This window comes from Cebus imitator, unplaced genomic scaffold, assembly GCF_001604975.1.
Source record: "Cebus imitator isolate Cc_AM_T3 unplaced genomic scaffold, Cebus_imitator-1.0 Scaffold78, whole genome shotgun sequence".
NCBI classification, from domain to species: Eukaryota; Metazoa; Chordata; class Mammalia; order Primates; family Cebidae; genus Cebus; species Cebus imitator.
Window position 1 is genome coordinate 2,043,465 of NW_016107393.1, and position 25,558 is coordinate 2,069,022.

Genomic DNA, 25,558 nt, shown 5'->3' on the forward strand with positions numbered 1-25,558 from the left:
AATGTGTTAGAAATTTATTTCTTCCTATTAGTTATATCAAGCATTGAATCACTAAAAAGAAACATAATGCATACTGAAACGATCTTTGGCTTTCATTGAATCAGACACCAGAGGATCACTTATTCCATACAGATTTTCAGCATGTATCCGGAAAATATAATCTTTTCCTTCAAGTAGTTTAGAAACTTTGCATGTTGTTTTAGGACTTGCAGATGTCACAGGCATCCAAACATCTTTACCCAGCTCCTTCTTCTCAATAATATAATTGGTAATTTCACTGCCTCCATCATCTAAAGGAGGCTTCCAAGAGATAACCATGCAATCTTTGGTCACTTCATCAAAAATAACTGGTCCTACTGGTGGTCCAGGACGGTCTGCAGAAAAAAAAAAAATCATGGCACAAAATGTTATTTCCATTTCTGATTTTGAAGGACAGAAGATATATTCTTTCCACTAAATAATACTTACCAACAACATTAACTTGACAGAAACCTTTCCTAGAGCCTGTGCTATTCTCCACAACCACACAGTATTTGCCGGAATCTGAACGTTTGGCCTTGATCTTCTCTAAAGCAAGTGTTGTTGGTGTAGTCTTTATTTGAGTGCGATCATCTTCCAGCACATCAGCTTCATCTTTGAACCAGGAAACCTTAGGCTTTGGTTTGCCTGAGTAACGGCCAGTGAGGGCAAAAGCTTCACCAACTCGAATTATGAGCTTATCTCTGAAGTCGAGGTCAAGTGTTGGGGGTGCTAAAATTTATAATTATAAAGGCAAGTTATTTTTACTGATGTCCTATCACAAATCTACAAATATGCAAGTTTCTAAAGTATAAACTGTAGTATACACATACCCAGCTCATCCTTGCAAGTGATTGGCTTGGTGCAAAATGATGGTTTGCCTTGTCCAACAATGTTGACGGCACTGACACGGTACTCGTAGGTATCACCTTCTTTTAAGCCTTTAACAGTGTATTTTCTGCTCAGCAAATTGTCATTTGTAACTTTGTGGAACTTCTCAGTTCCGATGAGCCGACTTTCTAGGACATAGTTAATAATTTCTGATCCTCCGTCATACTTAGGAGGATTCCAAGTCAAAGTTACAGTATTTTTAGTAACTTCTTTGACTTCCAGGTCTTCAGGACGCTCTGGTACAGCTGCAAGTATAAGTATACAAATTGTAGTAGAAACAAGTGTCACATTAAGAATGTAGTGGAATGTAGTGACTATTCCTTTTCTGAGGATTGCATTTAAACATTAAACTCTCTGCCCTCATAAATAGCAAAAGAGATCTGATCATTAAACTATTAGCATTAACAAGTACACAACACAATCTAATTTCCTCACTTGACAGATGAGAAAGTAGACGTTTTCGAGGCAAAATAATTTAGGAAAAGTCATCAGAGTTGGTTGTTTTAGCGGTAGGAAAATAGTTCAGTTTCTTTTTAATGCCATTAAGTGGGAAATTAAAAAAAATCTGTGTAGTATAGATGAAAGAAATTTGATGAATGGACCAGGCATGGTGGCCCATGCCTGTAATCCCAGCGCTTTGGGAGGCCAAGGCTGGTGGATCACTCGAGGTCAGGAGTTTTAGACCAGGAGTTTTGAGATAGTAAAACCTTGTCTCTACTAATATGCAAAAATTAGACAGGCATGGTGGTGCATGTCTGTGATCCCAGCTACTCAAGAGGCTGAGGCACAAGAATTGCTAAGAGGTGGAGGTTGCAGTGAGCCAAGATTATGACGCTATACTCCAGCCTGGGTGACAGATTGAAACTGTCTTAAAAAAAAAAAGAAATTTGATGAATTATACATATTTCTAAAATCTCTTTTATAATCACTGTCCAAATACACCAAATCAGATACTGAGTAGTTGTGTAATAACTTCTTGTCAAATGAATGAAATGTGCAGGATTTATACACATATTTTTTCACCGTAGCCTTGTACTAAGTGAGTAAAGAAGTGATTAAGCATAAAATTGTTTTTGATTGTACTTACTTATTGGCTCTCTAATAACAAGTGCCTCTGATGTCTCAACAAATGGACCCATGCCAATACTATTTTCAGCCGCAATTCGGAAAAAGTAGGCTTTTCCTTGAATGAGACCCTGGACAGTAGCATTTTGTCGGGTAACTGTATATGTCACTGGGGTCCATGCTCTGCGGTCAGATTCACGCTTTTCAATGACATAATTGGTGATTGGAGAGCCTCCATCATCTTCTGGAGAAAACCATGTCAGTTTGCAGGAATCATTGGTTAGGTTGTGAGCTAGGAATGGTGTTCCAACAGGACCTGGAACATCTAGAAATAAGGAGAAAATATTTCAAGTTGTTTGCCTTTGATGAAATATAATGCTCAACATTTTGTTTTTTAAAAGGAGACAACAATGTTGTTATGAAGAGAGTAAAGCTTTGTGTTTACTAATTGAGTTAGTTTTTTCCTCCTGCTATCTATTCAATACAAAAACAGTCCACTTTTATTTTTATTTTATTTTTTTTTTTTGAGATGGAGTCTCCCTCTGTTGCCCAGGTTGGAGTGCAGTGGCATGATCTCGGCTCACTGCAACCTCCACCTCCCAGGTTCAAGCGATTCTCTTGCCTCAGCCTTCTGAGTAGCTGGGACCACAGGTGTGCACCACCATGCCTGGCTAATTTTTGCATTTTTAGCAGAGACGGAGTTTCCCCATATTAGGCTGGTCTCGAACTCCTGACTTCAAGTGATCCACCCGCCTCAGCCACCCAAGTGTGGGGATTAAAGGTATAAGCCACCACACCTGGGCCCATATTTTTTAATGAAGTAGGTTTGCAACAGTTATTGGTTACCATAGTTTTAGTAGAGGCTGAAGGGAAAATAAAAATGCTTTTTAAAAGCAATTTGTGACCTTAACAGGAGGGAGCTGGGAGGCAAACATGAAGAGGGATACAGGAGGTGGGTAACAATGGCATAGTCAGGTTTTATATCCAGTTTCCTCTCCAGGGAAAAAGGAGGGAGAGATGGTTTATTTCTAGATGACCAGTGGATCAATGAGCAGCATAGAAGGCCCTAAACTACAGAATGATTTTGAATGGGTTGGAAATAATTAACATGGAAACGTACCAGTTCTCAAATTGAAGTAATAGTCATTAGGCAAAAGAATTTTAGGTGCTTGAAACTAACCTGAAAGCTTGTGAAACTATTGCTTAATGAAATATTTTTCCTTATGCCATTCTTATATTAATTATATTCAACACAGAACTGACAATTTTCACATGAAAACTGTGGCTGGAGTATTGTTTTGCCTAGAGACATGCTTAGAAAGAGCTCTGAGTGGAAGGGCTTTATGTTCTGAGCAAATCAGTGGACTAAAGCCCCCAATGAGAGGCATGAAAAAGCTTTGTAGAGTTCAACTCTATATTCAGTAACTGGAAATGCAGTATTGATAACCAACTATGATGCTTCTCTTTAGTTAGAATACTGAAACCCTTCAAAGGGGTTTTTGCATTATTATGATAATTTAGTGACAAGGATAGAGTCTCATGATGTGAAATGGTCAACACTGGCAAACTGTTAAACGTTCATGTACACTTGATGGAAAGTTGCTTTTATGAAAACTATATAACAACATAATAGATGGGGGCAAGTTCTATTAAAAAAACCACATTTATTCTGGACCATGATTCAGTATACATATTCATGGCCTTCTAGCAATTTAGAAATTGTATACATGCACTCTTTAGGTTCACTGGAGACATGGATGCATGTCTTCTCATTAGCATCTGTTTACTCAATTATATGGTTTGTAATCTTAGACCCACCACACAGAATATGCATAGAATAAAAAACAAAGGAGGAAATTTTTAAAAAGTTCTAATAATGGTAAATGTGATCATGGGTGATTTTTCTTATTTTCCAAAACATTTGTTACATAGTATACAACATAGCTTTGTGTAAATATAAGAATGTTGGTTTAAACGTTGCACAGACAAATTGAAAGTATTTACCTAATACATCAACAATAATTGTCTTCTTTCTTTCTCCACCTTCATTTTTGGCAAGAAGAGAATAGACACCTTGATGGCTCCTCTGGCAGTTCTTAATGACCATGGATGAGCTAATGGCTGTGGTCTCAATGGTGGCTTCTTGAGGTAGGGCTCTTTCATTCATGTTCCAGGTGACAGTTGGAGGAGGCTTTCCAGACACATAGGCAATAATTCGGATCACCCCTCCAGCATGGACGACAATTCTATCTCTGACACTGGCATCTAGCTGAAGGTCAGGTAAAACTGGAAGCAATTGAAAATTACAAATATGATTTTCCCCTTCAATCTGAAACATAAATACTGATGACATAAAAGAAGGATTAATAATTACCAATTCTGTCCTTCATTTCAATAGCATCTGTGACCTCTCCAGGTTCTCCAATGCCAGCAATGTTGACTGCTCTAACTCTAAATTTGTAGAATGCTCCTTCCTTTAATCCTGTCACAACAAGCTTTGTTCCTCTCACTTCTTTATCTTTAGCCTAGGGGAAAATCATAAACATTTTATAATTAGAATAGTTATTTGTAGCTTCTTGCTTTAATGGCTTCCTAAAGCATCACCAGCAGTTTATTTAACTGTTTACTCTGGGAAAATGTTGCTGGTTTAGGTTTTAGGGATCAGATATTACAGGCAACACCTAATGGAATGACTTGGCAGGAGTTATGCTTTAAAATTACTGCCAAATGATTAAACCATTATTTATTCATTTCACTCTCCAGGGTTTACAGCCAAAATGTTAGTAATAACATGACTTAACATTTGATTAGATTTTTGACATAGTCGACTACGAGTTAAAATTATGCTATTTTCCTGATTTCTTAATCCAAAAATATAGACAGAAGTTAATGGGATTGAGAGTAACTACAACAGTTTTAGTTTATTCATAGTTCATTTCCTTAGTGCCAAGTTTTATTACCTTTTCCCATTCTTCTTTTCCTTCTTCTTTATATTCAACAATGTATCCAGTTACTTTGGATCCACCATCTTTTAGTGGAGGAGACCACTCCAGATCTGCAGATGATTTAGTCCAGTCTGTCACTTTGGGAAATGGAGGGCCAGGAGGGGCTAGAAAGAACCAGTATACCATTAGCATTCTTGACTTTCCCATGTCACTTTTAGAAAATAAGATTAAAGAAAAAAAAGAGGAATGGTTTCAAGGCTTACCAATTGGATCTCTAGCAGTCGCTGGATCTGATGGCAGACTTGCTGGACCCACACCAGCTGCATTGATTGCATATACCCGGAACTGATAGTCAGAACCTTCAATAAGACCAGTCACTTTATAAGAAACACCCAAAGTCATGGCTTTGATAGGATCTCTGTTAACTCTCTTCCATCTCTTTGAAGTGGTGTCTTTCATTTCCAGCCAGTACCCTGTCACAGGAGAGCCTCCATCATATTCTGGCTCTTCCCAGTTGACAGTCATGGAGTTACGAGTCACGCTGCTAACTGTTGGTTTATCTGGTGCTCCAGGGACAGCTGTGAAAAAAATCATATTGAGTATAAGAAATTTTTTAAAAAAGCAAGTAAAAGTGACTTTTTATGTGAAAATGCTGTCCTACTTACAGAAGAGGTTTCTTGCTGTTTCAGGTTCACTGTCAAGAGGTTCTCCAATGCCATATTTATTTTGGGCCATGATTCGGAATACATATTCATGGCCTTCTAGCAATTTGGGAATTGTGTACGTGCACTCTTTAGGTTCACTGGAAACACGGACCCAGGTCTTCCTGTTAGCTTCTCTTTTCTCGATTACATAGTTTGTAATCTTGGACCCACCATCATCTTTAGGTGGAAGCCAAGATAGTGTCATTTGCTCTGCTGAAACAGATTCAAATTTTATAGGTCCCACTGGAGGGCCAGGACGACCTAAAATGGTTTAAAGAAGGAATATTTTATCAGCCAGATGATTTTAAAGCCAAATGTTATTTATAAACAGAACAACAAGTAGTTTTAACCAAACCATGCAGTCTTTACCCAGGACATTCAGTCTCATCTCCTTTGATGCAGTTCCCAGATTATTTACAGCTGTGATGGTATATAAGCCAGTGTCACTCCTGCGAGACTGTGGAATAACTAAAGTGCAAGTATCATCCACCACCAGTTTGTTGACATGGGTGTCATAGAGAACAGGTTCTTTGTTATCAGGCTTCTTTGGAGGAGCTTTAAACCAGGTTAGTGTTGGGAATGGCACACCTTTAATTTTGGCCACAATGCTTACATCAGTTCCTTCTTCTACCTCCATGAATTCTTTCAGATCAATTGATGGTGGGCCTAGATTATTAAAAAAAAGTTTTCATTAGGAGCAAAAAGCATTGAAGGATAGAAAGTAGAATTCACAGTGACTATAAATCTGTTTGGATCCACTGTAGTGAGACTTTGTAGCTCAGCCCAATATAAAGAATAGTCTTTAACACTATTACACTAGTTTGGGGAGCAGGTACATGAGGACAGCATCCTTTATTGGATCTACATGTGGCTATATATCAATGCTTGCCTCTCTTTATTTGGTATCATTATGCATGTAATGATGAGTATTATCATAGTGTCTTATCCTGACAAAAGGGAAGAGAGAATATTGTAGTAGGAGAGTATCATGGGATATTCTCTTTAATATTTATGCAGAATTATGAAGGGACCCATAAGAAGGTAAATTCCCTTTTAAGAAATACAACTTAACAAAAGGAAAGCAATTTTCCATTTTGCACAAATGTAGGATGGAAATATGCAAAGAGGGTAGTGACTACAGTTTTTTTACACTTAGATGAGAGAATAAACAAATACACAACAGTAGTTATGGTAATTATCAGAGGAAGAATTATTGCCATATTTGTATATATATTTTATCTATTGAAATAGATATATCTTTTCTCATATAGACAAATAGAAACTTGATTGTGAAGATAAATGGATATCAGCAGTTGCTAAGCAAATGGCTAGTTACTTTCTGCCCCTCCTGAGGAGCATGCAGAGAAATTGCTTTAACCTCTGATAAAGAAAACAGCCTTCCATGGAGAAAATTATAGTGGGGAAATTACAGACATCATTTCCTTTAAATAGGGAAAAGGTAACAGGTAAAGGAATGTGAAAGTTCTGTGGAAATCGAGGGAATCAGTAATTGAGTAACAGGCCCATGTCTACATTCAAGCCATGTCAGCTTCCCAAGGTACAGATATATCTCTTTTAATTTTGAACTATTATTAAACACCCAGGACAGCAGCCATAAGGAGGACATTCTTTGTCAATATTTTGGTACTTACATGTCTGGTCTTTGACAGTCACGGGGCCAACAGTGGCTGAAGGCTTGCTGACTCCTGCAGCATTGACAGCTTTGACTCGGAATTCATATTCGCCACCCTCTACTAGGTCTTCAACAGTAAATTGCAGTTCTTCCACATCACGCTTATTGCACTGTCTCCAGGCTTCTTTCTTTGTCCCAGTAGGGTCCCATGCAAGGCACTCAACAATATAGTGGGTAACAGGGGAGCCCCCATCATTCTTTGGGGGTTTCCATGACAGATGTACTGTGTTCTTTGTGATGAGGCCAATCTTGAGTTTAATAGGAGGATCAGGAGGATCTTTAAAAATAGTTAAAGGAAGTATTGCGCATTATTTATAATAATATACTTCAATTTTGAGAAGATATTTTAAATTTAGATTTTAAAGCTTACATATTGGATCTCTGGCAGTGGTCCTCTGAATGGTTTCCACAGGTGGGCCAATACCAAAACGGTTTTCTGCTCGCACACGGAAGAAATATTCCTGTTCAGAGTGGAGATCAGGTACTACAAATGTGGTGCTTCCACAGTTTGGATTGACTTTGGTCCAGGCTTTTCCATCAATCGTCCTCTTCTCGATAACATAGCCTTTGATCCTGTCTCCTCCATCATCGTCTGGCATCTTCCATGAAAGTCTGCAACTACCCCTTGTGATATCACTGACTTTCAGATCTTTGGGTGGGCCTGGTACATCTATTGGATGCAAATCACAATATAAGCAACGTTCCTTAAATACTTGAAAATAATTTGTTTTTATTCTGTAGCAAATTTCAAAGTCTTTCTTACCCATGACTTTAACTCTGCAATTTGCAGTCTTTTGTCCTGCTTTATTCTTGGCTGTGATGCTGTATTTGCCTGTATGAGATCGTTTACACTCTGGAATAACAATCACTGAGGAGTTTTCAGCAGTCTCCAGCTATACAAAGAAAATAGTAGTCATACATTGAAAGAAATCATAGCAGTATTAAAGTCAATCATATTTTGAATTATTTTAATTATTATTATTATTTACCTGTGCATCTTCAGGTATGTCATGAACTCCATCCTATTAGAAAAGGAGATAGCTGTAGTATAAATACTCCTTATAGTGATTCAGAGGGAAATACAGGAGAATGGTTATTTTCTTACCTTCATTGCTTTCTTTGCCTTTCCATCAAATTCCCAAGATGATTTTGGTGTTGGGCGTCCCTTGATAACAGCAGGAATCCTAATCTGTGAGCCAGCTTTACAAACCAGACAGTCCTGTGCTCCAATGTCAATGAAAACTTCTGGTTCCTCTGTAATACCATGTATAATGTAACAGGATTTAGCTCATATTTGTCAAAAAGTAATTGAAATATCTTCAGTAAATTAATCAATTTCATAATAAGATCAAAAGAGGAATACATAAACTAAGTACTAGTACCTTGAATATCAGTGGCAGGGATCTCCCCAGTTGTATCACTTGGTTCAGATTCACCAGCTTCATTGACAGCTTTCACTCTGAATCTGTACTTCCTGAGTTCTTTCAGATTAGGCACCACACATTCACAGGTAGTTATAAGTTTGTCTGGTTCATTTACTTTTTTCCAGTCAGTAGTGCCTTCTTCTTGCATTTCTACAATGTATCCTTTGATTGGGCTGCCACCATCTTTGGCCGGAGGTTTCCATCCTAGTGAGATACTTGACTTTGTTTTATCTTTAACTTCTGGGCAAGAAGGTGGCCCAGGTGGAACTAATAAGAAAAGAAAAAAAACTTCATCAAATTTTGAAGCTGATGAAATGCTAGAATCTTTTACTACACATGATCATATATTATTTTTAATCTATCAAAATATTACAATAGAAATGCTAAAAGGAAACAAGTTACCTTCTAGAGGTGAGAAATAAAGGAAATGATCTATCTTCCTTTGGCATTAATACAAAAACAGAGTAAGCGAACAACTAACTGGGAATAGACAGACTACTTCCTATCTTGTTAGATTTACATTCTATTTACACATTGGTAAAAAACGGCTTTACTTTTGAGATCCCTTTGAAGAAATTCTACAATAGCCTTTGCCGAAAACATGATTTAAATTCAACTTACCACAATATGAAAATCTAAAAATGATTCCATCAATAGCTAGTAAAGCTTTGAACACAAACTAATCTTAATGCCCTTTAGGGGCAGGATCAGTGTCTACAATAATCACATAACAATCCTTTACCTTTCTGAAAGTGCTTTACAATTACAGAAATCCTTTTATTTCACTTGTCTTCTTAATCTTAACTTTTCCCCCTCCAGTAGTTAATATAGATCTTTGCACAAAGCACATGTTCAATACTAGTTTGCAAATGAATGAATGACTGCCTCATTATATATGTATATATATATGTGTGTATATCCTCATTATATACGTATATATTCTTCACATAGCACTTGAGTATTTAATATTTTCTTTTTAACAAATAATTGCATTTTTCTTCTATAGACAATCTAATCAGATATATAGCAAATAGGATGAATTATTAAGGCCAGAGTATTTTTAAATTTTTGAACTAATCTGCTCATAGGTCTTTTAGAAGAATTTTCCTCTTTTATTTGACCTCACGGACTACGCCTGAGAATCCTAAATCTTTGTTCCATAATATTATTGAAAAGCTAACAACATTGTGCTTTTTGTTGAATTCCTACTCAACGGTCTGATTAGTGGGAGAGATGATTTCCCCAGTATGTAATGAGATAGAAATTTATTTAAAGTAACAGAAGAGATAGGAGTTTATATTCCAGGTCTTTATTACTGTGATATCTCATAAAATATTTGGTTTAATCCAAGAGTTTACAAACTGTATGATTTTATATATGTGCATGTATATATTTGTGCATATATATATACCCATATACATATATACTTCTGATAGTCTATGTGAATATGAACCATTTTAATTTTAGTAAATAAAATAATTTGACACAGAAAAATATAAGAAATTTAAGAGCAGAATTATCCATTTAGTGACTTTGTCTTTTGGAAATGAGTCCCCAGAAATGGAAGCATACTTACATATGGGATCTCCTGCAACCTCTGGATCTGATGGTTCACTGGGAGGACCAATTCCTGCAGCATTTATTGCCATGGCTCTGAACTGGTATTTAACGCCTTCAATCAGACGAGGAACATTAAATTCCACGCCTTTCAATCCCACTTTGGTTACTGGTGCTCGGCTAACACGTGACCAATAAGCACCTCCCTCCTCTCTTTTCTCCAGCCAGTAGCCAGTGATTGGAGAGCCACCATTGTCCAAAGGAGGAGTCCAGCTCACTAGCATTGATCCTTTGGTGCGTGACAAAACTTTTGGTTTTCCTGGAGGTCCAGGAAGGCGATAAGGATCTTGAATGACTACTTTATCTGATTTGCACTCATCACTGATTCCATATTTATTCACTGCCCTGACTCGGAACTCATACTGGCCATTGGGGATAAGTTTCCAGATCTAGAAATTAGAAAAATAGACATTTATTGAAGAGAATATACTTATGTTGATTTTCACTCATTTAAAAATTCAGCTTATTTTGGGATGGATAACTATAAAAAGAAATAAATACATAGACTCAAAACATGGGAAGACAGAGAAAAGGAGAAAGCTTTTTAAAAATAAGAATATGTATATCTATTGTACCTGATAGTGGATCTCAACTAAAAAATTATCTGTATATCAAACACTATTTACTTAAAAGCCTTATATGTGTGGTGCTAAACACTACGATAACAAAAATAACAGCTTATTGTGTGTGGTTTTGAGTTTAATTATCAAATTCCAGGGTTATACTAAAATGGCATCAAATCAGCGTCACGTACTTTTAATGTGTTTAAGAAAATATGTAGAAGAGTTTACCCCATATCTTTTCTCTACAGCAGTGTTGGTGACTTCCTCCCATTCTGCTTTCTTCCTACTTGCATCACGTTTGTCAATTACATAATGGGTGATTTCACTGCCACCATTATCAAGGGGGGCATCCCATGTCAAGTAGCAAGATTCAGCTTTAATGTCAGTAACAGCAAGATTTCTTGGTGGGGATGGGCGGTCTGAAAAGGAATCAAGAGAGGATATTGAGAAGGCAATTCTTAAGCAGACATGGATGCTTAAGAATTTTTGATGTAAGAAAGAATTTTTTGGTGTAAGAAAGCAAGTCACTTACCATATACTTCAACGTGAACATTTCGGAACACTGAGCCAAGGCGATTGGAAGCAGTAACTGTATAAGTGCCTTTGTCCTCCCGGACTGCTTTGGGAATGGTAAGCTCAGTTTTTGCCTCACTTCGGGATACTTCTTCCTTGGTTATCTGAAGTGCATCAGTGGGTTTTTCAATTACAGTTTCATTCTTGGACCATTCAATCTTAGGCATTGGAAGGCCTGTCACATCTGCAGGGATGTGAACAGGCTCTCCTGCCTTAACTTTGATAGTGTCTCCTCGAACACTCAGACGCAATTTAATAGTTGGAGGCACTGCAAAGAGAAGAGAAAGATTAAAAAAATAGCAAAGTCATAAGGATGTTTTTCAACTTACGGGATAAAGGCACACTGTAAAATGCATTAAAATTATTATTATATTCAGATTCCACACCTTCATCATCTTGTATGACTACATTCAGAGGCAGAGATGGTTCGCTTTCACCGATTTCATTGACAGCTTTGACACGGAACTCATACATTTGGTGTTCATCAAGATTTTCAACCAGAAAAGATGTGGTTGGGCAGAGTCGCTTATTAACTCTTTCAAAGTCAGGTTTGTCATGACGCCGTTTTTCAATGATATATCCTTGAATGGGACTGCCACCATCACTGCGGGGCTCTTTCCAGTCAAGGGTGATAGTGGACTTCGTCCTTTCTGTGTATGTGAGCCTCTCAGGAGATGTTGGAGGACCTTTAGCCAGAGGCAAGTGCAAATGATTAGCATGAGATAAATATTCATGTAAGAAATAATATTTCACTTCAACTTAATTATGTGAAAAATAGCCATCTGTTTGGCATAACCTTACATCCATATTTAAAATCTTTCCTAAAACTTGTCAGTTGTCAAAATTATAGACATTCATATAGATGGAATTTTTCTTGGCAAACTTTTCATCAAGATTATCGATGAAAAATAATCAGTCAGGTTTGCTTTTTTATATTTAATATTTTAGATTGTTTATCTTTGTAACTGGGGATGCTTCTAATTCTAATGAACTAGGAAAGTAAGTTTGTGAAGTTTTTTTTTGAAGGACCAGCTGAGAGCAAAGTGTTTCTTCTTTTATTAATGGATAGCGGATATGTCTACTGAACATACTTTGAGTCATGTTCCCTCATGTGTGGGTTCAAAATATGGTGAAAAGAGGATGTATGTAATGCTGCTGAAGTTTTCTTTCCTGAAGGGTCAAACTAAGAGTTAAGCTTTCAGTGGTAAAACTAGACCCAATCCATACTTGTTGACTATTACTGCAACCAGAAGCAGCTCTGTTCTGGCACCTCTGGCACAGCCTGTGGTATATTGGATATTCATAGCTGAGCTGCTATAATAGTAGTATAGGATGCAATTTATTATTTTTTTTTCCAGGGAGTAGTGGTGAAGGAATAACTTCTTCCTTCTCTTGAGGAATGGGTCTTCCTTTGCTTTCTTAGATGGGATGTCAGTGTGCATTACTGTGTGTGCAATTTTAGTGTTTTGTATTGATTTTAAGGAGATTCCCTCTGGTTGGTTTTCTGTTCTTTGGAGGCTCTTTCTAGTTTTAGGCCTCCCTATCCTTCCAGTATGGGGATTTTTTGAATACAGAGGAAGACTAAGGCATTTATCCTCAGACAATTGTCTAATCTTTTAGAAAAACGTTGAACTCTCTTTAACTACTAGGTTAGTAAATTTTAAAAACCGACTTCCAATGTGTTCTACTAGAGAGATTTAATACTTCTAAACTACTTCTAGGCTATTATTAAGCCTCTATAGAGCCAAGTTTTTCAGTACACAAAACCATGCGTAATTAATATAATTACAGCCACAAATTACATTGAAATTATAGCAAATATGATATATTTAATGTTGTTGGTTTTTTATTTACTTTTCTTATTATTCTCTAGCTATGTATTTTGAGATTGTTGGAAGTTTCAAGCCATAAAGCTCAATAAATAAACAATATAATTAGAAGCAAAACACTGTTCTATAAACACAATGAAACCTTTTCTTTTACCTAGTGGATCAACTGCAAGAATTGGTCCTATTTCAACAGGAGGGCCACAGCCAAACTTGTTCTTGGCAATAACTCGGAACTTATATTCTTGTCCCTCAAGCAGACCTGTGATGTCACATTTAGATCTCTCAGTCTCTATTGGTTGTCTCCAAGTATGCATCTTGGCATCTTTTCTTTCAATGATAAAGCCTGTTATTTCACTTCCTCCATCATCTTCTGGATCAGACCAGTTAAGTAGACACATTTTTCTGTTTGTTACAACAGGTTTTAAATCAAGAACTGGACCAGGGACATCTGAAAACAAAACAAAGCCCCAAATCAATGTAATAAAATATTATCACTTGGGAAAATCCTATGAAAATCAATGCAACATTCCTTACCAAAAACTTCTACCCTGACTGCAGCAAATTTGGAACCACAGCTATTTGTAGCTGTAATCACATATCTGCCATGGTCTTTTCGCAGTGCATCCTTGATAGTGAGTTCAGATTTGGTTCCAACATTGTCTATTACAACGCGATCTTTATCCAGCTCCCCTTCTTCTTTGGTCCATACTTTTGTAGGTACAGGGCGACCAGTCACCACAGCTGGAATTCTAAGAGTCTTCCCAGCCATTATTTGTATTCCACTCTTGACAGAAACATCCAGTTCCACAGTTGGAGGCTCTGTTGAAAGAGAACAGTCATACATTAGCCCATAAAAGATTAAAAAGTAGTCCTGTACAGAGAAATTATCCATAATTTTATTCCAATAACGTTCAGTACCTTGTGGTTCAGCCACAGTAACAGGTTCTGTTTCTCCAGGCGGTCCTTCCCCTGCATCATTGACAGCAGTCACCCGAAGTTTGTAATCAGCACCCTCTCGGATTTCTTTGACAGTGTACTGACGGACCTTGATCATCTTCTCTGTGCAGCGTGACCATTCATTTGTGCCAACCAACTGCTTATAAACGAAATAGCCAATAATTTCCCCACCACCATTGAAAGCTGGGGGCTCCCATTCTAGTTCAATAGTTGTAGAGCTTGTGTCAGTGACTCTTGGGATAGGTGGCCCAGGTGGAGCTAGAATGAATGAAGATATACAAATTAAACTCCCTGATTATTTAAAAATATACAATAGCTTATTTTACTCCACTTTCTTCTTAAGGAATTACTTACAGATTGGATCACGTGCTGTTTTGGGATCTGAAGGTGGACTGAACTTTCCAGGTCCAGCTGCATTTTCAGCACATACTCTGAAGACATAGGTGAGTCCTTCTAATAAGCCATCTACATTGGCTTTCAAGGCATTCAGAAGGCTTTTGTTGACACGAGACCAATGTGTACTATTAACTTCACGTTTTTCAAGCCAGTAACCTAAAATGGGGCTTCCATTATCTTTTGGTTCATTCCATTTCACTAGCATACTGTTGCTGCTAACATCTTCCACAATGGGTTTATCTGGTGCATCAGGTGGTTCTGATAAAAAAAAAGTTAACATTTGAATTAATTTCCTAATATGACATAAAAATGAAAATTTATAAGCTGTAGTAATTATATATCAAAGTACATAGTAAAAAGGCAAATTTCAGAGGCTAAAGAAACTTACCAAATGGATCTTTAGCTACAAATGGCTTTGAAACACATGGTGGACCAGGCCCAAACCTATTTTCAGCTCTTACACGGAAGAGGTACTCTTTTCCTTCTATCAGTTTTGTTACTGAATATTTGCAATGTCTAAGTGTTGAAGTGACAACAATCCATTCAGAGTCGGGTTTTGTCTTATCTTTCTTTTCCAAAGTGTAGTTTATGATTTCACTGCCACCATCATCAAGGGGTGGTTCCCATTTACAGAGGACTGAGGTCTTTCTAATATCTTCAAATACGAAGTTGATTGGTGGTCCTGGTGTATCTAATATTTCAAAAGAGAACAGTAATTAAAATTTTGTGTAGGAAGAGTTGCTATGGAAAAAGTAAATGTGAGTGTGCTCCTCTGACATGATTTCTGCTTTTTCCACTTCTATCTTTGTATTCTATTAGCTAATAAATAAAAAGGTCAGGTGATTTCTTTTATGTGCCCAGGAGATAAAATATGACAGGATAACTTGCTGAAGCTATTTCCTATTTCTTTTAACTCTCTCCCAAACTTTTTATTTTTATGTTTTACTAAAACCTTTTTCCATTGGAAAGTGTAGTTTTAATGACTTACCTAATACACTGACAGTACAAGGAGCTTTTGCGATACCATGGTCATTTTCAGCTTTGATCATATACAGACCATGATCAGGTCGGAGAGAATCTCGGACGCGTAGCTGAGATTCTCCCTTTTTGCTATTGTCGATACTTAAACGCTGTGTGAGCGGCAGGACAAATGGTTCTTCTTCTTGAACTTCACCCTTCCTCTTCCTAACTAAGGGTGCTGCACGCTTCTTAATTTCCTCTGGTATAATAACTTCTTCATCCTTTATCCATGTAATAGTTGGGTAAGGTGATCCAGAAATATTTGCATCAAGTGCTATTTCATCACCTCGTTTCACTTCTAGGCTTGTTCTCAGAATGACTTTGGGGGCATCTATAATGATTATAACCAATAAATGTTTTCAATTCTGATGAAAATAACTGACAAAACATTATTTTCATTTGTTTTACAATGGGAAAGTGGCAACTCCATTAAACAAAACTTACCAATGGGATCTACAGCTTTGGTTGGAGGAGTAGCCCGAGAAGGTTCACTAATACCCGCGGCATTCTCTGCTCGCACACGGAATTGGTACTCCTTTCCCTCTTCAAGTCCTTTTGCTGTATAGGTCAGAATTGGTACCAGGTGTTCATTGCATCTCTTCCACCTTTCTTCACCCTTAGCAATCTTCTCTATGATGTAGCCCATTATCTTGCTCCCTCCATCATACAAAGGTGGCTTCCATGTAATAGTCATTGCCTCAGCTGTAGGATTATGAACCTCAACATCTATAGGTGGATCAGGGGGTTCTGAAAAACAAGAAAAAAAAGTTAGCATCAGGAAAACCACCTTCTTAAAACAAAACTATGGTTTATTAGTTCCTAGCTATAGTACATCCATGCCCAAACTTACGCTTTGGATCTTGAGCAATGACTGGATTTTTCAGTTCAATGTATTCTCCTCCACCAATCTTGTTGACTGCTTTAACACGGAAGAAGTATTCACCATTTGGTATGAGATCCTTCACAGTCCATGACAGTTTGTTCTCACCAGACATGACAGGTATATATGTTCTCCTCCCAGCTTCTCTGCGCTCCAGGACATAATGAAGAATTGGGCTTCCACCATCAAATTCTGGAGGTTCCCATGTTAACTTACAAGAACTCTTGGTAATGTCACTTGCTTTAATATCTTTGCATGGTCCAGGTAGGCCTATTGCAAAAATAGATAATTATTCTTATAATCCTGAAAAACTCGGCATTTTAATAATGCACTTATCTCTAAGTGGGGCTATCTGTATTTTGGGTAGGATAATCTTTCATGTGCTATAGTATCCTTCACACTGGAGAGCATTTAGCATTCTTGGCTCCCAACTATTAAATGTCAGTAGCATCTACTCCAAGTCTGTGTGTCAAACAAAAATGGCCCCACATACTTCCAGACATTATTTGCAGGGGAGAGGAACACAGAAAATGTTACTATCCCTGGTTGAGAACACTATGGGAAAATGTGAAATTACACAATTAAGAAATTGTGGTCATTTCAATATTCTTTGGGTATGCTAATGTCTTTTACTTAAATTACTATGTCACATGCAAATAATTAAAACTATTATAAATTTAAAATAAACTATAAATATTAATTATAGTTGAGAGATTTCATCTCTTTAGAATTGCTTTACTTCTCATATGGAAAGACATAGTTAGAAATGACATTTAGTTTACAAGTGGCCAGTTCATGAGGCCATTTATGTTATTAATAGCACTGCAAAGTTAACTAATTTCCTCTACATCTGAAGAATGGTGTTTCATCAAAGAATGATTACCTATGACTTTGACATTGAGTGAGGCAGTTGCTGAGCCGAGCTTATTCTCCAGTGTAATGGTATAAACTCCGGCATCTGCATGGACACTCTTGGGAACTTCAAGGTGTGCAGAGATGTGATCATTCTTCATTGTTAATCTATCACTTGCTTTAACTTCTTTGCCATCTTTATGCCAACTAACAGTTGGAACAGGGACAGCTCTGAAGGGAACAGGAATGTTTAACTTTTCACCTTCAATAACAATAATGTCATGAGTCTCCAGGTCAATTGTTGGCTTGCCTGTAAGATATCATTCAAAATAGCAAAAAAGAGAGTATGTCAAAATGCAATGGATGAGTAAAGCCTATTTTATTAACTATAAAAGACATTGTGTTCTTACAGTCTGGGTCTTTGGCAACCACATTTTCAGAGATTTCAGATGGGTCGCTGACACCAACAGCATTGACTGCTCTCACTCTCAGAACATATTCTTTGTCAGGAACAACACCTTCTTCAACCTTGAATTTCAAGTCCTTTATTGGGCGAGAATTGACTCGCATCCATTTCTCAGTGCCTACTGGACACATTTCGACATGGTATCCTATAATAGGACTTCCACCATTTTTCTCTGGAGGCTTCCAAGCAATTGCAATGTGCTTTCTCCCAGCATCAGTCACATGTAGGTCAAGAGGTGGTGAGGGAGGACCTGAGAAAAGAGTGAAACATTCATATCCCGTCTCATCAATGTCTAGACAATATTTTGTGTATAATCAGCATGACTTACTTGTTGGATCTTCAATGGATAGGATTTCTGTGGGTTCACTTGGGTGGCCAACTCCAGCTTCATTTTCAGCCCGAACCTGAAACTGGACCTCTGTTCCTTCAATGACATCAGTTACTCTGAAGTTACAGTCAGGTCCTGCAGTCTTTCCAGCTTTTACCCAACGGGTACCTAACCTTTCTTTCTTCTCAATGACATATCTTTTGAAATAACAAAGCATTTCATTAGCGTTAATGAAAAAACACAGTTAAGAATTTGCAGCCAAGCATAAGTTATTCTTTAGGAATTAATTCAAATTCTACCTCTGTATTGGTCTTCCACCATCATTTTTAGGTGGCTCCCACTTTAGGTCAACATGTCGTTTTGTCACATCAACCACGGCCAGAGCATAGGGCGGTCCAGGAGTGGCTGAAAGCAAAATAATCAATGATTAGGAAAACCAGAGGGAAGGTGATAATTTCCTACAAATATTGTCACAAAGATTAAGTGTGAGAGCATACTAAAGGTGTCTTTGGCCAAGACAGAGTCCTCAATTTCAGTGTAGTCACTTTGTCCTATAGCATTTTCTGCAGCAACTCGGAACACATATAAAGAGCCCTCAGTCAGCGGGGTGACTGTGCACTTGGTGTCCTTGACAGTGGTGTCCACTGTTTGCCAGCCTTTTCGCCTGACGTCTCTCTTTTCCACAATGTAGTTGGTGATGGGGGACCCTCCATCTTTCTCAGGAACTGTCCATTTTAGGTCTGCTGTATTTTTTGTGATATTAATAACTTCAAGCCAGCGGGGTGGTGATGGAGGATCTGAACAAAAAGAAAGAAGGCAAATTCATTTTTTTATTACCTAGTAGTCTGAATGTGCAGGTAGTCGTTAAGAAATAATATAGCCAGGAGGAAATAATAATAATGAATTTTTCATATTTTTTCATATTGCAGTTCACAGGCAGATGTTAGAATTTATATGCCCCAGACATCAAGAGTGACTTACACAGCTTCTCCCGGCAAAGCACAGGGTCACTGGGTTCACTGGGTTCACTTTCCCCGGCCTTATTCACAGCTCTAACTCGGAATGAGTATTCCTGTCCTTCCATGAGCCCTCGGAGCAAGTGCTGAGTGGTAGGAACCCCTTCTGCCACTCTGACCCAGTCATCTGTTCCAGTCTTCAGCATTTCAATGACATAAGACTCAATCTTTGCACCTCCATCATGTTCTGGTTTTGTCCAATTCAACATTAATGATGTTTTGCCAATATCTTTTACAGTTGGTTTCCCAGGGGGCCATGGAGGATCTGCAAGCCAATGAAATCATTATTTAGGTTTGCCAAAAAGGAGTTCATATAAGCTTCAAAATCACCACAAAAATTATAAAAATAATACCTATGGGATCCTTTATTAAGATTGGTTCTGTTGTTTTACTTGGTTTTCCAGGTCCAGCAAGATTTTCAGCTAACACACGGAATCTGTATTTTTTCTTATTGGTGAGTCCTTTCACTCTGAATTAGGAGCAAAGTGCATGTGTAACATCATGGTAAGAAGGAGAAGAAGCCTATGTTTATTTTACACAGAAGAGACTAACTTATTAAATTATAAAAAAGTGATTTGGAAATTTAACTGAAAAGCATTTCAATATAAATTAAAAATTGCTTTTTAACTGCCACATACTTTAGACTTGGCCAAACATACCAATCTAATTATAATACCTATGACAATGATCATTATCATAATATACTGGAGGATCAAACACTTTGAAACTTCCTGAAAGTTAATGTTTTAGAGTAAACTAAGAAATGTGCCCTTGAATGGAATTTATATAGTTTTTCGAATTATGAGGTAATAGAAAATATAAGTAATAGTAGTTTAAAATTTTTTCAGTAATATATAACCATGTGTAATCCAAAAGAATACTAAAGAGTAAATATTTGAAGATACTGCTGTCTTAAAATCTTGATGGGGATCCTGAGCATACCTGTATGTTGTGTCCTTTACTGGCATCTTATTGCATCTAACCCATTTATCCGTATCAGGATCCAATCTTTCAACCCAGTATCCAGTGATTGGGCTGCCACCATCATCATCTGGCTCACACCATGTGAGAGTCACTGCGTCTTTAGTGATATCAGAAGGTTCTAGGTGAGTTGGAGGTCCAGGTGGATCTATAGAGAAGATAATGGTATAAAATGTTATATGTCCTGTATATAAATATAACATCAAAATGCAAGTATGATATAAGCATCCTTGGTTTATTTTTTTATTTTTTTTTCAGCTGATTGAGAAACTTACCAAACTGAAACTTGGCTATTATTGGAGAGGCCTGAACTGGTTCACCAACACCATACATGTTTTCTGCAGCAACTCTGAAGATGTACTCTTTATTGGGCACTAATTTGGTGGCCTTGAAGTTTGTATCCTTGACGGTGGATGAGAGCTTGTGCCACACTTCACTATCAGTTGCTCGTCTCTCCACAACATAGTTTGTGACCTTAGATCCACCATCATCTCGTGGTGGGTTCCATGTTAGAAGACATGACTCACTGGTTACATCTGTGATGTCAAAGGCGGCTGGTGGTCCAGGTTTATCTGTGTATAGCATTACAGATACAGAAAAATTATTATTCACCAGGATTTTTTTTTTCAAGAAAGTAACTGCAAAGAGTTTGTCCCCTTTTAAAATGAGAACCTTCCTTACCTAAGACGTTCACTTCCACCACAGCAGTGGCCCGGCCACACACGTTCACAGCCTCGATGATGTATGTGCCAGTGTCGCTTCTCTTACTATCAATAATAGTCACTGTGGATTTCTTTGGGACATTTTCAATGGTAATTCTTTTGTCCTGCTTCAGAATCATATCAGCCTTTGTCCAAGTTATTTTAGGTTCAGGTTTTCCGGTTACAGTGGCAGGAAGTTCAATCTTGGTCCCAGCTTTTACAGTGAGACCAGCAAGAAGCTTCACATCGAGGAAGATTTCCGGGGCCTCTGAATTGGAAAAGATTATTTACGATGTTAACAAGTTCAAGCAGATTTAAGGTCAGAGGCCTATTTGATAAGACAAAAATCAAAACCAGATACCTTGTGTGTCCACAGCCTGGATTTCCTCTGTGGGTTTGCTTGGTTTGCTAGCACCCTGCCTGTTTAAGGCTTTTACGCGGTAGGCATACCATTTGCCTTCCTCAAGACCTGTCACTTCCATTCTGTCAGGAAACAAAATAGGATATTTTGCTGTATTGTCAATAATCTGTTTCATTGTGTAGTACTCATAATCTTTCAAAAATTTGAAAGATTGATATAACACGTCTTCAAATTAAATCTGGATTACTATGGCACTATAACTGAATACATTTTCATTTCAACACTGTCATGAAAATCCTAAGCAGGGGGTACATTCAGCAGCACCTTTTAAAATCAGACAGACACACCAGTGGCATAGAATTCTCAATGAAAAAAGACAAACAGTAAAATCTTCTCCAATTTTAGTGACTAGGAATACACATTTACTCTCATGCCAAATAACCTACTTTGTTTCTGCAACAGGTTCTCCACAGGCAACCCATTTATCAGAACCACGTGGACATCTTTCAACTATATATCCTTTGATGCGTGAACCACCATCATATTTCGGTGGATCCCATGTTAAGAAGATGCTATTGGCTGTTCGATCTCTCCATTTAACATTTTCTGGTGGGTCAGGTACCGCTATAACATTTGGAAGAGAGAGTCAGTCTTACATAGGCCACCTATGAAGTTCTCTTCACATTGCCAACCCCTGCCTGGCCCTATAACTTCAACCCCAGGTCTAAAAGCAAAAAATAAGCAACACAAGATTAGGTAAGAAATCATCAAGAATGTACTCACTTGCAGGAGCTGACATATTTACAGGTTCATCAACATATGCAGGTTCTCCAGGGCCACATTTGTTACGAGCACAGACCTTGAATAAGTACTCTTTTCCTTGAACAAGATCAGGAACTGTGAATTCTAGATCAGTCACACAGTCTATAACCTGGGAGAAAGAAATACAGTTAATTAGTTATTTCCCAAAAATCCTTTCCCCAATGCAAAAAATGTTTACCATGACCAGGGATACAAACTGAAGTTGTTTGGAATGCTAAAGATTATTCTCATATTAATTTCATATTATGGAAAACTGCAAAGTGGGATACATGATAACATTTGACTCAGTATAAGAAAAACTGCTTCACAGTTTGTACACATGAAAAAAGATGGCACATGAGGTGTTGACTCTTCCAACCAGTTTGGTTATTAGAAATATAATTTTAATTCAGGATAAAGAATAGTAACTAATATAAACACAAAAAAATAATGGCTGATTAGGTCAACTAAGTTATTCTAGTGGAATAAGAAGTGTGACCACAAAGGAAATAAATATTTACTTTTCTTAGACTGACTTCTAGCTTAATGGGCACATATTGGGTACAATCCTAGCTGAAAATTTGGTAAGGCCCACAAGACAAGACAATTATACAATCCTTGGTTGAGCTACCTCAGGAAGCATTAGCACCAATGCATTCTTAAAAAGTTTTTGTACGTTTTCAGTGAGGTAAATGTAAGAAGATGTAGCACATAGGACTTTTGCATAGCATCCCAACTTGGGATTTCCCCTACTCTCATTTTTGGCATTGATGCAGTGCTGCTAAAAACTCACTTTAGTCCATGTTTTCCGGCTGACTTCTCGTTTTTCAACAAGGTATCCAGTTAATGGACTTCCTCCATCATCATCAGGTGGTTCCCAAGTCAAATGTACTGAGTCCTTGGTTATATCACCAAATTTCAGTTCTTTGGGTGCACCTGGGCGAGCTGAAAAGAAAATGCACTTCCAAGTCACTATCACTAATAGTCTGAACCAATACTGCCAAATCACCTTTGATGATAAAGGTTTAGTTCCTTACCGATTACATTGACATCAATTTCCCCAGAAATTGTTTTCACACGGTTTTCTAATTTCAGTGTATAAATGCCCTTGTCTGAACGTTCACTTGGAGAAATGACAAGTTCGGCATAGGCAGACAAGGTCTTCATTTTCACACGGTCCCCTGCTTCTAGAACTTTATCTCCAAAACACCAGGTTGCAGTAGGCCTTGGATAGCCTGTACTTGGAACCAGGATCTTGACAGGATTTGGGACAATAACTTCCAGACCATCTTTAAATGCACTTAGATCCATTGTTGGTTCAACTACAAAAACAAACAGTTAATGAGTTTGCAGTGCCATATTTAAACCTCTGTTGCCCCAAAGTAGCTATGTGCTATTCCCAGATCTAAAAATAGAATATCTATTTACCAAATGCATCATCAGCAGTGAGAGGACCAAGAATTTCAGATGGATCTGAAACACCAGCTTCATTTTCTGCAGATACTCTATATAAATAATTCTTTCCTTTTTCCAATCCAGTAACCTATGATTAGAATTAATATTTGTAAAAAACACATACAGTTATGTCCATGATCCACACTGAATATTCTTTTTTATATGCAAATGACCTACCTTGTAAGTCAGTTCAGGGACAAGTTTCTTATTGCAACGAATCCAATTATCTTTTCCCTCTTCGCATCGCTCAATTATATAGCCTAATATTGGGCTTCCTCCATCTTTCAGAGGAGGTTCCCATTTGAGCTGAACTGATGACTGAGTCTGATCTGAGGAAGTTAGGTTTATAGGTGGACTTGGTCTCTCTGGAATAAAAGAAAGAGTTGGAGCATACATTTTGTTATTGACAATTTATGAAGACAGTGCTATAATCAATTATATCATCCTCATTAAAATAACAGATTTATTGAATTCACTGATAAAGTAGGCACAGTCTGGGTTTCTAGAACTTTATTCAAATTTTTATGATATTCTACCTTTTTTTAACTTTTATTTAACTTGATTTATTTTAATTGATAGACCTAACATCTGAATTTCATGTAGTAATTATTTCCTTTTTTTTTTTTTTTTTTTTTTTTTTTTTTTTTTTTTTTTTTTTTTTTTTTTTTTTTTTGATGGGCTTACCAATTGGATCGGCAACTTTGACGAAGGGTGTGGCTGCACTTGGTTTTCCAACTCCAATTCGGTTTTGGGCTCTCACTCGGAAACTGTACTCCTGTCCTTCCACCACATCAGTCACAGTTGCAGACAGGTCTTCAGCTCTCACAGTCATGGCAGTATCCCACCTGATAGAAGTCTTGTCTCTTAATTCAATGACATAGTTTGTGATCTCAGCACCTCCATCATACTCTGGTGGTTCCCATGTCAGTGAGACACCAAATCGATTCACATCAGTGATAGTTACATTCAAAGGAGGTCCTGGAACATCTGGATTTCACCACAGAAAAAGAAAACATGAGATTTGGGTAACACTGGGGATGAAGGTAAATATTGCAATTTACTTAAAAGCTAGCTTGTAATTTACTTAAAACTTCTTACCATATTTACTCCTTGCTTCTACAGGATTCTCAGTTTCTACCGGTTCACCAGTGCCAACTCTGTTTCTTGCACTCACACGGAAGAGGTACTCAACTCCTCCTTTCTGCAGACCAGTGACAGTAAACTCACAACTGTCTGCACGGTCTGTGGCCAAAACCCAGGTCTTTCTCTTAATGTCACGTCTTTCAACAACGTAACCTATGATTTTGCTTCCACCATCAGTTAAAGGTTCTTCCCAAGCAAGGCTCACTTCACCATCAAATGTTTCTGTCACTTCTAAGTTACGTACTGGCCCAGGAACATCTGAAATTCACATATAAAGGAATTTTTTAGTGTGCTGTCTTGCTTTTAAGTTGTGCTTTGCCAATTAAACCTGAGTGGCCCAAGGGCTTACCAATAACTTTTAAATTAATGAATCCTTCTGCTTTTCCATGTTTGTTCTGAAGCACAATTTTATACCTTCCTCTGTCTCCTTTCTTGGCTTCTAAAATTCTGAAAGAAGTTTGTTCAGCTGTAGTAACAATGGTTTTTGTAGATAAAGGTTCATTTTCTTTAAACCACTCTGCTTCTGCTTTGGGGTAGGCATCGTACGGCACCACCATTGTCAGAGGCTGGCCAACATCAACCACAAGGTCTTGATCAGCTGTCTTGATTTTCGGTGCAGCTAGTTGGAAAGATAACATGTGAATGCTTTTGACTATTAACAGTAGCCAAGCTACATCATATATTATTATGCACTTGTTATCAAATATTGGTTACATAACCTTGCCACAGTAACTTTATAGCAGAGAAAACTGAGTGGCTTAGAGTTCTCATAGCTTTTTTTGGTTGTTGTTGTGTGTGCAAATTAGACTGGAGAACAGAGGATGGAGAATGGCATAAAATGATTAGACATGCATTCTTTGCCAAAAGTAATAAGGTAGG

The 25,558-nt window shown here is 37.6% G+C and overlaps 1 protein-coding gene across 1 annotated transcript in view; it reads right to left on the reverse strand.

Moving 5' to 3' along the window:
* The window catches only part of TTN (titin), a 271,326-nt gene that overhangs the window by 66,094 nt on the left and 179,674 nt on the right, over window positions 1-25,558 (reverse strand). The window contains 48 exon segments of the mRNA XM_037740043.1: window positions 75-374; window positions 469-750; window positions 852-1,154; window positions 1,997-2,299; window positions 3,979-4,260; window positions 4,349-4,499; window positions 4,935-5,083; window positions 5,183-5,497; window positions 5,585-5,884; window positions 5,993-6,289; window positions 7,276-7,593; window positions 7,687-7,986; window positions 8,080-8,209; window positions 8,306-8,338; window positions 8,422-8,570; window positions 8,699-9,007; window positions 10,317-10,746; window positions 11,149-11,339; window positions 11,453-11,761; window positions 11,880-12,179; window positions 13,477-13,770; window positions 13,857-14,141; window positions 14,241-14,537; window positions 14,634-14,933; window positions 15,064-15,366; window positions 15,664-16,026; window positions 16,140-16,442; window positions 16,546-16,845; window positions 17,459-17,737; window positions 17,838-18,143; window positions 18,222-18,418; window positions 18,521-18,626; window positions 18,719-19,018; window positions 19,203-19,502; window positions 19,591-19,706; window positions 20,180-20,366; window positions 20,494-20,790; window positions 20,900-21,187; window positions 21,281-21,402; window positions 21,727-21,904; window positions 22,064-22,211; window positions 22,875-23,026; window positions 23,119-23,403; window positions 23,510-23,624; window positions 23,714-23,901; window positions 24,221-24,523; window positions 24,635-24,937; window positions 25,029-25,298. Of these exon segments, the coding sequence (XP_037595971.1) occupies window positions 75-374; window positions 469-750; window positions 852-1,154; window positions 1,997-2,299; window positions 3,979-4,260; window positions 4,349-4,499; window positions 4,935-5,083; window positions 5,183-5,497; window positions 5,585-5,884; window positions 5,993-6,289; window positions 7,276-7,593; window positions 7,687-7,986; window positions 8,080-8,209; window positions 8,306-8,338; window positions 8,422-8,570; window positions 8,699-9,007; window positions 10,317-10,746; window positions 11,149-11,339; window positions 11,453-11,761; window positions 11,880-12,179; window positions 13,477-13,770; window positions 13,857-14,141; window positions 14,241-14,537; window positions 14,634-14,933; window positions 15,064-15,366; window positions 15,664-16,026; window positions 16,140-16,442; window positions 16,546-16,845; window positions 17,459-17,737; window positions 17,838-18,143; window positions 18,222-18,418; window positions 18,521-18,626; window positions 18,719-19,018; window positions 19,203-19,502; window positions 19,591-19,706; window positions 20,180-20,366; window positions 20,494-20,790; window positions 20,900-21,187; window positions 21,281-21,402; window positions 21,727-21,904; window positions 22,064-22,211; window positions 22,875-23,026; window positions 23,119-23,403; window positions 23,510-23,624; window positions 23,714-23,901; window positions 24,221-24,523; window positions 24,635-24,937; window positions 25,029-25,298 (12,036 nt within the window).